General features: G+C 40.1%; 2 protein-coding genes across 3 annotated transcripts in view; one reads left to right on the forward strand and one right to left on the reverse strand.

The window, feature by feature from the left end:
- The window catches only part of Supt3h (SPT3 homolog, SAGA and STAGA complex component), a 333,205-nt gene that overhangs the window by 105,538 nt on the left and 214,713 nt on the right, over positions 1-12,954 (forward strand). The window lies entirely within an intron of this gene.
- Positions 3,534-4,667, reverse strand: LOC110312497 (putative uncharacterized protein ZNRD1-AS1). The gene has a single exon (XM_021186142.1). It carries the CDS (start codon positions 4,074-4,076, stop codon positions 3,552-3,554), a length of 525 nt encoding a protein of 174 aa, XP_021041801.1. The 5' UTR covers positions 4,077-4,667; the 3' UTR covers positions 3,534-3,551.

Raw genomic sequence — 12,954 nt, forward strand, 5'->3', positions numbered from 1 at the left:
GACCCTGCGCCCTAGCTACCCCGGTGCTTTTCTGACCGGAAGAGCAAGAACTGTTTTTATAAACAGTTTTGACATAAAATTTGAGTATACCAAAACACCCACATTTCTTTTGCTTTTATTGACTGTAGTTATTAGTTCAGTTTTATGTTGCAGAAAGATTCTTCCCCTGTACCTTATCCTCCATGGCTTTCTTCCCCCTCCTCCAGTGTTGGTTACAGTTGGTCAGTGAGTGTTCATCAGTATTATTTAAAGCCGAACTTTACATTAAGAGTTAGACTGGAAGCTGGGCGTGGTGGCGCATGGCTTTATTCCCAGCACTTGGGAGGCAGTGGCAGGTGGATTTCTGAGTTCAAGGGCAGCCTGGTCTATAGAGAGAGCTCCAGGACAGCCATGGCTACACAGAGAAACCCTGTCTCAAAAAAAAAAAAAAAAAAAAGAGTTAGAGTCCAGGTCACATTCACTGGGCTTGGACAAGTATCTACCGTTATTATTCATGATAAGACTGTAATATACTTAGTTTGATTGCTTTATCAATATCTGTGCTTCACCTGGACTACTCAATCCCCTCTGAATTCTTAGCAGTCAGTGCTTGTAATTTCTACACACCTTTGCCTTGCCAGAGTCGTGTAACTTTAGTCACATGGTTGAGCACATTTTCATGTGTGCTGCCTAGATTTTGTCAACAGGATACAAGGTGCATTCATCTTGGAAGAGGGAACATCCATTAAGAAAAGGCCTCCATTATAGTGGCATGTGGGTAGGCCTGGGAGGCATGTTTAATTAAGTTTTAAATTCCAAATGGTAAATGCCAAGAAATTTGACTGCAGATTGTATAGTATCTACATTAATTTTCTTTGAAGTGCATAGTAAAATTATTGTAAATGTTTATTGGTAATTGTTTTTCTGTATCACAGTCTGTTGTTGGGTGCATTAGTACTTTGTATATTGATCTTCCATACATGTGTAGGTTATCTGTCATTTAAAACTTGCTTGCTTCTGGGAAGAACATTCAAAACGTGGATTCAAGAACACTGTATGTTAACTGTAAGTGCCCACTGTGCATTAGCCCAAGCCATCTTGTCTGGCCATGGTTTGTGCTCCTTAACCAATATTTCCTTAGTTCCCTCTGTGTCTTCCCCTCTGGACAATACTAGCCACTGTTCTTTCTGCTCATTGTGCTGTTGTTGTTTCTTTGTTTTATTTTCCTGAGCTCAGTCTGTCTATATTCTATTCTATGTAGGTGAAAGCATGTAATGGTTTGTCTTTTTCCTGCCTGGTTTATTCCACTCAATATCTTCAGTTTCACTTTTGTTGCTACAAATGACAGGATTTGGTCATCTTTTGTGCCTTAATGGTTTTAGTAATGCTTTATTTTCATTCTCAGTTCCCCAGCTGCACTTGCTGACTATGTCTCCATGTATGTATTTGCTATTGCGTATTTTTTTTTTCTTTTGAGAGAAAGTCTCTCTGTGCAGCCTGTTGTAGGCCAGAACTTCGCAGACTAGGCTGGTTTCAAATCCACAGAGCTCTGCCTGCCTCTGCCAGGACTAATGACTCTAAGGGCTAGGATTAAAGGTGTGCTCCACCACACCAGACTATCAGAATCCCTTCCAAGGAGGCTCCAGGCCTCTGGTTATGAGCTATTTCTCACGGAGTTATAAGGACTGCTTAGGTCTTTTAATGTCAGTCCTTTAATCTAATGGTCAGACGGTCAGTGGGTATCTCCTGTTTAAATCTTAACCTGTTCGAAACATTTCAGATCTGCTTTTAGTCCTTCTTGAAGATCTACTCCCAAGTCAGTCCAGTGGTCCAAATGAAAGATGAGAAGTCCTTACATAGTTTTCTCCTCACATATTTCAGCAAAAGATTGTTTATAGAAGTTAAATATATAAGCACTCATGAAAATGAATGGCTGGACTTAAAGGCGCTCACTGTTTTGCTTTGAGAAACTTTGCATTCAACTCATTTGATAACTTTGGTAAAAATTAGAATTCCGAAGTTTGACTATTTTTTCAAGAAGCCTGCAAGATTCCTTTTATTCCATCGATTTTTTTCATTCTCTTGTCTCATTTTGAGGAAATACCTCATACTATAGCGTTTACAGTTTCAGTGTGTATTAAAATTCTAACTCACCATTGAAGAACTCTGTTTGTTCCATGAAAGAGGTTAAGTTCTTTAAAACAAAAATGGTTCTTGGATGAAAACTTCTAGAACTTTCCCAGTGTCTCATTCAGGACAGTAGTGAGGAAGTGAGGCCAGAGGGCCACATGATGTGGGGAATTCTTGGCCTAGTGCTCAGGGGAGGTCTGTTACAAAGTTTAAATTTTTACTGTGAGATTTTTTTCTGTGGTAATTTTTTCAGAAAATATTTCCAATCCCCTACATGCCAAACATGGCCATTTGTGTTTCCTGTAGTGTGAGATATGAAGAAGCAAGGGCTTACTACTTAATGGTTTTCTAATCGAAATGTTAGTGTGGTACTCATCTATAGGAAGGGGTCTCAAAAAGTATAGTTTCTGGTTTATTTTGTAAATAAATTGGGGAAGAGAATTGTTTTTGTCGGTGCTGATGAGCTCTGCTTTGATCTCAGCTTCACCAGGGATCATGTCTTTGGGTGGTCTTTTGCTTGGGGCATGATACCAAATATTACTTTGCCTCTTCTGACAAATAGCCACTCCTCCTCTCCCTCTTATTCCACCCACCACCCCAGTACCTACAGCTCTGCTCCTATTTGCTCTGCCTACCACCCCTGTTTCCTTTGTTAAATTGGCCAAATGAATATGATTAGCTCATGGGTCTTTTTGAGGCTTGCCTTGTGAGAATTTGATTAGTTGAAATGAACTATGTTCATATTAAAATCAGATCATTTACATTTTAAAGACTATTTCATAGCAATTGTTTCTAACTTAAGCTTCTGAGTATTTCATGCCAGTATGTCGTTTATGAAAATTACTGGTCTTTTCTTTGTTCTTAAAGTGTTTTGTGCATTTGGAATTTTTAGTTTTAATTGTATCCCCTTTCCTGAATCCCCTTACACACTTACTCTTTTCTCCTTGAATGTTTTGTTTTTGTTGTTCTATGAATGTGCAATACAGAATTCCCAAGTTTAGACTTTTAAGGATGTTTTGTGCTTTGTTTTTTTTTAAAAAAAAAAACTCAAAAGAAAAGCAGAATATGGAGAATAATGTTCATTTCAAACTTTTAAAAAAGAGATTTTATGTGTATAACCAGTGCTTTGCCTGTATGCATACCTTTGTGCTAGCATATTTGATGCCTGTGGAGTCCAGAAGAGGAGATCAGTTCCCCTAGAACTAGTGTTACAGATGGTTGTGAGCTACTGCATGGGTGCTGGTCATGCTGGGAACTGAACCCGGGTCCTCTGCAAGAGCAGCATGTGCTTAACCACTGAGCTATCTCTGTCCCTTCTAGCTCTTTCAGAAGCAAGGTAGGGTGTCAGAATTGCTGAACAATCTTGCCAAATGACACAGTGCTTCTAAGAAGTTTTTATTTAATTCCTAGTAATTTTTTTTTCCACAAAAGGCACTGAAATTTTACTGATCTTTGATTTTTCGTACATGACTTCTCAAAAATGGTGGCAGGGCCAAGCATTTCTTTTGATTGGGCTTTACAGCTGTTTTCCATTCATCTCCTGCCTGAGACTTCTCCAAAAGACTCTCCAACTTAATGAGACTTTTAGTGCGTAGCTGCAGAAGCGGGTGTGCATTGGCCCTTTCACAGTCCTTCATCTCTTCCTTCACTCGATGGAGCTTCTCAAGTGAAGGGAACTGGCTCTGGTCTTTCTGCATGAGTTGTTCTTTGAGTCTTTGCTCTGTGAGTTCCCTCCCTCGAAGCATGCGTTCTTGGTGGTCTTTGATTTGCACCCGTTCCCTCTTTTTTACCTGCTGTCTTGTCCGTGCTGTGGGGGCATCATGCACAATTCTTGGCAGCCCTTCACTGGGGAAGCATCTACACAGTCTGTTTGCACACTCTCTGGCCCGGCCTGTGGGCTGTGCTTGCCGTTTAGTCTCCTTCCCCTCTTTCTCCAGTACTGAACAGGAATATTTGCCTCCCTTCATGCGCTGTGTTGCTTCTGCCCTTGTGTCACTGCCTGAGTATTTCTCCTCATCATTTCCACTGTTGTTTTATCATGGTAAGGCTGCTTTGGTAAGTCAGTAGTCAAGAGAACAGTCTTACCTTCTGATGCTTTCTAGTCCTCCGGTGGCTTGCTGCTGTTGTATGCACGCCACCTACATTTCAGAGGCAAGAACCAGTATGCCAATGGAGACTCTTGCCTTTTAGCTGACTGGTATCGTTAGATGCCTCTGTCAAGCCAAAACCTTCCAATTGCCCAGAATTCCTCCCAAAGAATGTGAGGGAGGCTAGCTTGTTCAGAGTAGCCTCAAAAGGTAATGCGGGTCCAAGGCTGCCAAAGAGTATGTTAACTGCTTTTAGCCACTTCACAGCTGCAAAAGACCACAGTTTCAGGACCAGTGGGAGTTGTAGTTTTCTTATTCCAATGGCCTCAGAGTCAGTATTCAGGAAAGTTAGTACGCTGGTTTCTCTTTTCCTCTCACTTCTTAGGTTTTGTAGGGTGCGATGTACAAATGAAGAAATATTGTAGAATGGGGTCCAGGAAAAGCTGCCAGAGGCTCCAAGCTACTATTCCTTTAACTGATAGGACATCACAATACCTGACTGAAAATGCCATGGCAACCCAGACCTTCCTTTCTGAGATGTTCTGCTCCCTGCACAAAGCTCACAGATGACGGTCCACATTTTCGCACTACTTTTAAAGACCAAAATTTATTTTGCATAATACAGTTTTATTGGTAAACAAGACAAATGATCTCTTGTTTATTTTTATAAAAGCTTTTCCTGTTGGATATGGTGGCATTGGCCTATAGTTTAAGCCTCCCCAGAGGCCTAGCCTAGGAAGGGTTACCTGAGCCTGGATAGTAAGACTTCTCTTGTTGCGCCCACCTCGGCCGGCAAGGAAGACACAACATGGTCGGATTCTTCTCAACAGCCTTTATTGCAGGAACGCCTCAATGCTGCTACGGGGACCCTGGGAACCCAGGGTGGTCTGCTTATATGCATTCAACCCCCATCCACTCACAGCAGGCCAGGTCACCTCACCAGGCACGCAGCTTCAGCCAATCAGGGCGGCAGTGGGCATGTCTCCACCAAATATGGACTTGTTTACACTGCCAGCATCATGGTACACCTGTGCAGCTCTCACGATGGTTGTGGCTTATTTTCAGGTGTATGAGGAAGTCAGGTGCAAGTCATACGACTTAGCTGCAGTCCCGGGGTGCCATCTTGGGACTGCTGCCACACCCGTTCCTCTCATCCTCTTAAAACTATATGGGGGGGAAAGTTCCAAGAAAATGGCAGTGATCGAACTAGCTTAAAGCATTTGTTCCCCCCAGTGACTTGTAGTGACTTGTGTTCACATTACCTATAAAAATGGTATCAGATGTCAGCATTGAGGCAGAGGCTACTACCATGTGAAGAGAGCTGGACCAGAGACAAAGCTGGGATTCTCTCCCCAACCTATCCTACCCAGTATTTTCATGCTCTTACTCAATTGTCAACTGTTACATCTCTTCTGAGATCACTTCCCTGACAGCTTTTGTTGGTCCCTTCTACATCTAGTTTTCTTCAGCTTCACTGTACTTAATCCTGTCTGTCTGAAAAACTTGATACTTCTTGTTTGGAGTACAAACAAGAAAATGTGCTGTTTCTTCATAAGCTCACTGTAGAGGTAGAAGTAGTGATTACTCCTCCAGGATCCACAATGCTGAGCAGAGCTGTACTCAACCCTGTCACCCCTGTCACACAGTCCTCTTGATGGCATGAGCTCAAGTGCCTTCAGTGCATAAAACTGCGTTATAGTATAAAAAAAGGAATGAAGGTTAAAAGGTAACCTGGTGTTATATTCAGGAAAATCACAAAGATTTATTCCCAGCCCCCACTGGGCCTTCAGGAACACAGCTATCATTGTACTGTACCTGTAAGCATACATTTTATATAGTCACTTTCTAAAGCAGTTTTGGTAGATGAAGCCAACTGTAGCCATCAGTCCTGAACCCTTGTGGTAGTCTGATCAAGTTATTAGGAGATACTAGTTGGGAATACTCATTAGGAACAAGTTGGTAAGATCTTCACCCCAAAGCCTCATTTAATCCTAAAGGGATCTACTAGTCATGTTATGCTTGATATAATCTGTAATATGAAATGATATCTGTAAACAGAAGTTTTAAATTCTAGAACTACCTACCTCTTTTGTCAGGGAAGATGCCTTACTTTTATGGAATTCTGAATATAGTCACATATGAGTTTGAGATCTGTTATAAGGAACTTGCCCCAAAGAACTATCTTTTCTATGACATCAGCTTAAAAGTGTGCTGCTGTTGTCTTCAACAATTTTTTTAGTTTATTTAAAGAGCTTGTGTATGAGGTTGCCGAGACAAGGTTGGTAACTGTAATGGTTTGAATAGGAATGCCCCCCATAGACTCATGTTGTTTGAATGCTTATAAAAGGAATGGCACTATTAGAAGGCGTGGCCTTACTGGAATAGGTGTGGCCTTGGCAGAAGTGTGTCACGATGGAGGCAGGGTTTGATATAATCAAGCTACTCTCCTTGCTGCCTGCAGATCAAGATATAGATGTACTCAGTTTCTAGCACCATATTTGCCTGCATACTGCCATACTTTCCACCACATGATAATGGACTCAGCGTCTGAATTGTCAGCCAACCCCAGTTAAATGTTTTCCCTTATAAGAGTTGCCTTGGTCATGCTGTCTCTTCATAGCAATAAAACTCTTAAGACAGTAAGGAACAATCTCTCTTGTTTGGAAGTGCAATCTAATAGTGAAAGGTCATATTTGCACACTCAAAGATATGAACACATGTACAATAAACTTTTATTAGATTCTAAACTTATGGCAGGAAGTTCTATGTTGGTATATAGCTTAGACTGGCTTCTGGGTAAAAATTGTTGACAAAAGAGTGATGTTTTAAGATGAAGCATATGAGGAGAAATAAATGAAGATTTCAAAGAATGTCTAGTCACTGCTAAAAGGACCTAGAACAATAGACCAGCTAGACTCCATATATCACTGAATCTAAGAATTATTAAGTTAGATTCCCAACATAGGTACTTACTATGATTTGGAAGAAATGTACCATGTTTTAATAACTTTGTGGCATTGTGCACAATTGAAAAAAATACAGAGGGTTGTGGAGTGGGTAGAGAAAGAAATAGTAATAATGCTTTGTGATCAGTGCTGCTCTGTATGATTGGCCATCAGATGCCATCTGTGATGCCCTCTCTGAGAGGAGACTTTTGGCCTCTTTCTAGGTACATAGGTGACTTTGTGATCAGTGCTGCTCTGTATGATTGGCCATCAGATGCCATCTGTGATGCCCTCTCTGAGAGGAGACTTTTGGCCTCTTTCTAGGTACATAGGTGACTTTGTGATCAGTGCTGCTCTGTATGATTGGCCATCAGATGCCATCTGTGATGCCCTCTCTGAGAGGAGACTTTTGGCCTCTTTCTAGGTACATAGGTGACTTTGTGATCAGTGCTGCTCTGTATGATTGGCCATCAGATGCCATCTGTGATGCCCTCTCTGAGAGGAGACTTTTGGCCTCTTTCTAGGTACATAGGTGACTTTACATTGGCCTAGAGCTCCTATTCCAAGCCCTCACTGAGAAGCTGTGGTTTACAAGCATAGGTTTAGAACTATTAGAAAGAATGAAACCTTTCTATTACTAGATGTGAGGAATATCAGTGATAGTAGCTCTCCACAGAACCTTGACTGTTTTGTGGTAGATCAGAGTCAGCTCTGGTGTTCCACAGACTCTGCTAATCGAAATTCCATACTTACAGGTAGACAGTTCTACAGTAATATGTTGAAAAGCAGGTAGCGATGTCTATAGGGCCTGTTACCAGTTCACTAGTATTCACATTTACCAATAAATGAGTATTACATTAATTGGAAAACTTAATGGTTTAGCAAATGTTGCTTTAGAGCTAAGTTTGTACTTAAAAAGTTGTTCTATTTAAGTTTATATAGACATAGTATTTTCTGTAGTAGCCACAAATTTAAATACGTGTGAAGAAGTAAGAATTAAGAACATTCCTATTTTGGTAAACAGATATTAAACTTTTTCTAAGAAGTCTACCAGGAATTTACCCACCATTCCTCACTCTGTGGCATTAGAAGATGGCCTTCGGTTCTTTACAAGCCTTGTAAGTCTCGTCCCTGGTACTTGGAATCCCTATTCTTTATATTCAATGTGTTCTTCATGGATTCCCAGGGGCAGCTTCCCTGCTGATTTTTGATCACGTCTTTTATCTGTTGAAAAATTGAGAATTTGGTTTCTCAAGTACTATTTGTGTGTCCTGTTGTTGGGGATTTATCTTTACTTTTTTTGTTGCTTTTGGTACTATATTTGGTTCATATTTAATCATAAAAAATTATAATCCCTAGCTTGAGGAATTTCATGATCTGACTCACTGTCAGTATAAAGCATACAGAGGTGATATAGGAATGATATCCCAACTAGTACATGTGAGAAAAACTGCATATAAATACTGTACTTCACTGGAATCCCATCCTTTAACAAAAGTGACATTCTTATAAATTCATAACCTGGAAGGGACAGTTCAATGAGGTTTCTAAGTTTGATGGTGCTAACATATTGGTATTATATTTTATCAATCCTGAAGTGACTTACTGTTCAAATTGGGGACATTTTGGTTTGAAAGGTTCTCTTCAGTCATAAGCCATAAAAATGCCATGGTGGTTTTGGGGTTTTGGGATAAAAATAGCCTGTACTGATTCTGTGTAGGTGTGCTTACCATATTTGTTTACATTTGCCCAGTGCTGGTACTACCTTTATTTCCAGCAACTTTTTTCTTAAGTGTATTTATGTCTTGTTTGTGTGTAATTCTTAGCAAACAAAACTGAAGACGTGAAATGACACACAATTTACAGCATTAAATAAGTTATCCGTTTCAGGGTACATCAGCGTCGTCGCCTGCACTGCCACCATTAATACTTAGTGACACAGAGCCCTGAGTGTAATGAAGACTTGTTGCTGTCTTTCTCATGTTAGAGCTCATGTGTGAGTCAAATATAGATACAAATATTTCAGAAATCCAGACAGCAATAGCTAGTACATGTCTCATACTTAACATTAATAGAGCCTTCTGTGGATAGAAGATCCCTATTTTTTTTCAGTTTTTATGATTGTATTTAAATATAAAATATGCTTATGAATCATCTATTAATTTTCTCATGTTTTTAAATTCATTATTATTTCTCTGTGTGTTCGTACTTAACCATTTATAGAGCCTTCTGTGGACAGGATATCCCTATTTTCTCAATTTTTATGGTTTTATTTAAATATAAAATATGCTTATGAATCATCTATTAATTTTCTTATGTGTTAAAATTCATTATTATTTCGTGTGTGTTCGTATAGTGTATATGTGTGTGTGTGTGTGCGTGTATGTGTATGTTTGTGTTTTCACCATGTGTGGATGGCGGTCAGGGAACATCTTTAGGTTTAAACATTGAACCCAGGCCATCAGACTTACCAGCTCTATTGGTTTTCAGGTCCACATGGAGACTGGTGGCTCTGCTGGTTATTTGGGCTGGTCTTTCCATCACAGAGCACTCTTAGCATTGTAAGATGTGTGATTTGGCTTACTAGGCCCTTGTGTATTAAAGCCGACCTTGAATTTTCTCTACACTCTTCAGGTACTACTGGATTTCTTACATTTATACTTAATTTTGACATATTCATATCAAGATGACTGGTAATAGATGAAGCATCTTAGAGCTCACAAGATGTCAGACAGCTGCTATGATGTTGTGTAGAAGGCAGCTCCCACTTCCTTCCTTGTGCAGTACTAAGGAAGGAAAATCTTTCTTATGATTTCAAGGTTGTCTGAATCTTAAAATTACTTTTTATCAATATTGAACTCATACTATTTTGTACAGTATCTATTTTGAACAGAAAATTTAAACAAGTTATATCATCATTCTAATGTTAATGGAAGTAGCAGCTCTGGAGCTCCTGGGGAAGGGCTATGCCAGATGGAAATGAGGGAATTGTAGGATCATTGTTAAGTAATATTAAATTACCTTTTTTTAAAAAAAAAAGGCTGAAATAGGTGAGAATACCAGGTCTCAGATTCTATTTTCTTACTTATTGGATAGAGCAGAGTTGGGTTTATTCAGTAAAATGTGTGCTTTAGCTATAAAAGATAGTACATCTTTAGATTTCATCAGGGGAGGGGCACGGCAGGGAAAGAAGAAAAGAGGAAATGGCAGAAGTAGTGTAGTCTTCTAGAAGAGTTGCCAGATTTGGGGTATTACAGGAAAATAAAATCAAATTCAGTAGTCTGGGTGACCATGAGTTCATCATCTCTAAATTAAATGAAATAAAGAAAAAATTAATAAACTCTACAAAATCAGAAGTTGTCCAGAGGTCCTCGCAGCACAGAAGTAACAAGATACCAAATGGGCACTTCATAAGCGCTGATAATAGAAGCCAGGAGAGGGCACAGATGTAGCTAGATCCCCAAGAGCTTGAGTTACAGACTGTTGTAATTATCATGTGGGTGCTGGGAATCAAACCCACATGATTCCCAGCTTGAAGAACAGCCAGTGTTTTTAACTTCTGAGTTGTCTCTCCAGACCACTATTATTATAGGATCTCTAAGATTGCCACAGATGCCAAATTACAAATAGTGACATGTTGCTCTTAGAAAAATGTCTCTAAATATATGTTGTGTAGTTGTATGGATCTTTAATGCTAAAGACAACTAACTCTAATAGATTCTGTTTTCTTTATCTAGCAACAACAACCACCTGAGATTGTGGATGGAAGTGAGTTTTTGAGGCTTCCCATCCAGCTAGATCCTGAATAAAAGCCATTTGTAGTCTACTGTGCTGCCCAGTAGGCTCTCTGTGTTAGCTGTTTCTCCCCTCCAGTGACTAATTCTTACCATGAAGCAGTAGGAGGGATGAAGGAATTATGTTGGCCAGGAGTTTGGGGGCCCCGTTGGTTTTGGTAAGGAAGGCATGCTGGAGGTCCTGGGATGCCTTTCGCTGTGGGAGCAGGAATGGAAGGTTTTGCTCACAATCTAGGTGGATCTAGAGGCAGGAAGAAAACAGGCAACATGGCAACACAGGACTGTAAGACGTTGCTTCCTACCCTCCGCCTTCCATGTTTGCTTATTACAGATAGGCTCCATTTTCTAAATGTTCCATAACGCTCTCCCTCCCTAAACAGAATGGCTACAAGCTGAGGCCTATGATTACAACCATGAGCCTGGTGGAGGGCATGTCACAAGCAATCATGACTGTCTGTATCCTCTGATCACCACTTGTGGGAGCTGAAGGAGGAGGGCAGGGTCTCCTTAGACTTTGTGTGAGTGTCAAGAAGGAGGAGTGCACATGGACAGCTCATTTTATCATCTTTTTTGTTTCTTGTAAAGATCCTGAACACGGTATCTTTACAAGTATGCAGTGTGCACAAGTACAGCGTGACATTACAAACGTGGAGGATCAGTCGGGTTATCTTTCTGCTCTTGCCTAAGAGCTAGGCACGTGTATTTAGTGGAATTTAGGCTAAAAGAAATAGAATTTGATGGAAGGGCTTTTATTTTTTCTTGATAAAAGTGAGAAGTCCCTAGAACTGCATCATGCTTTCTTTCCCCAGGTTCAATGTTGATTTCAGTTGAAATTGTCTCAGATGCAAATGTATGCCTATTGATAATAGGGTTGGTATTGAAGTTGACCTCTTAAAGCAAATTGTACAGTTACCTTATCACTTCATTCATTCATTCATTCATTATCTATTTATATTATTCATTTTTATCTTTCAGAAACATCCTATAGAGTTACGCATACTCTGTACATGTCAGACTATTGTTGCTATTAAGTCTTTATTTAGTACTTACTGTGTTTAAGGGACTTCCTCTTAAAATAACAAGGAGAAGCAATAGAATACTTAATTTTCCTGGCTTTACTGTATGGTGCTGTGATAACAATATTTGAATCGAATAAGCCAAGCAGTAAGTAGCAATGGAAATGGCATTGAAACTGAACTCCAGCACCTACCCTTGTGTGGTGTAAGCATAATAATGTGGTCTTTAGACCAGTGGGGCAGGCCTTATGCACTGCGGAAGTAGCTGCTTTGTGGCTGGAAGCAGAGTTAGTGTCCTGGAAGACAGTCACTGTGCCTTCAAGGAGCTTGAACTTCAGTGAGGCAGTGTGGATCCTCTGCAGCCTGAGAAGAGAGAGAAGGGAGGTAAGATGGGCGAACCAAGGCTCCTGAGAGTTTTTTTTTCTGAAGAGCTAGTTAGTGGTATGTATGTATGTATGTATGTATGTGTGTATATGTATATGCACATACATGGTTTTTAATGGCTGAATGCATGTTCATATATGTATGGAGCATATATTTATATGATTATATTGTATTACTTATTCATGTTCATGTGCCCATGAAAATTAGAACAGTATGTCATATGCTCTGGATTTGGAGTCATAGGCAATTATAAACCACCTATCATGAGTGCTAGGGAACAGAACTCATGTCCTCTGGAACAGCAGTAAGTGGTTTTAAATGCTGTGCTTTCTTTTTCAGCCTTTCTAGTTTTTTTTTTTTAATTAAAATATGATTACATCATTTCTTCCTTTTCTCTTTCCTCCCTCCACCCCCTATAATGCACCCTGCCTTTTACTCTCTCAAATTTATAGCCTCTTGCCTCTTTTTAATTGTTCTCCCTCTCCCCTCTCCTCCTATCCTCCTCCTATCCTCCTCCCCTCCTCCTCTTCCTCCTCCTTCTCCTCCTCCTCCTCTTCCTCCTCCTCCTCCTCCTCCTCCTTCTTCTTCTTCTTCTTCCTTCTTCTTCTTCTTCTTCTTC

This window comes from Mus caroli, chromosome 17 (assembly GCF_900094665.2).
Source record: "Mus caroli chromosome 17, CAROLI_EIJ_v1.1, whole genome shotgun sequence".
NCBI lineage: Eukaryota > Metazoa > Chordata > Mammalia > Rodentia > Muridae > Mus > Mus caroli.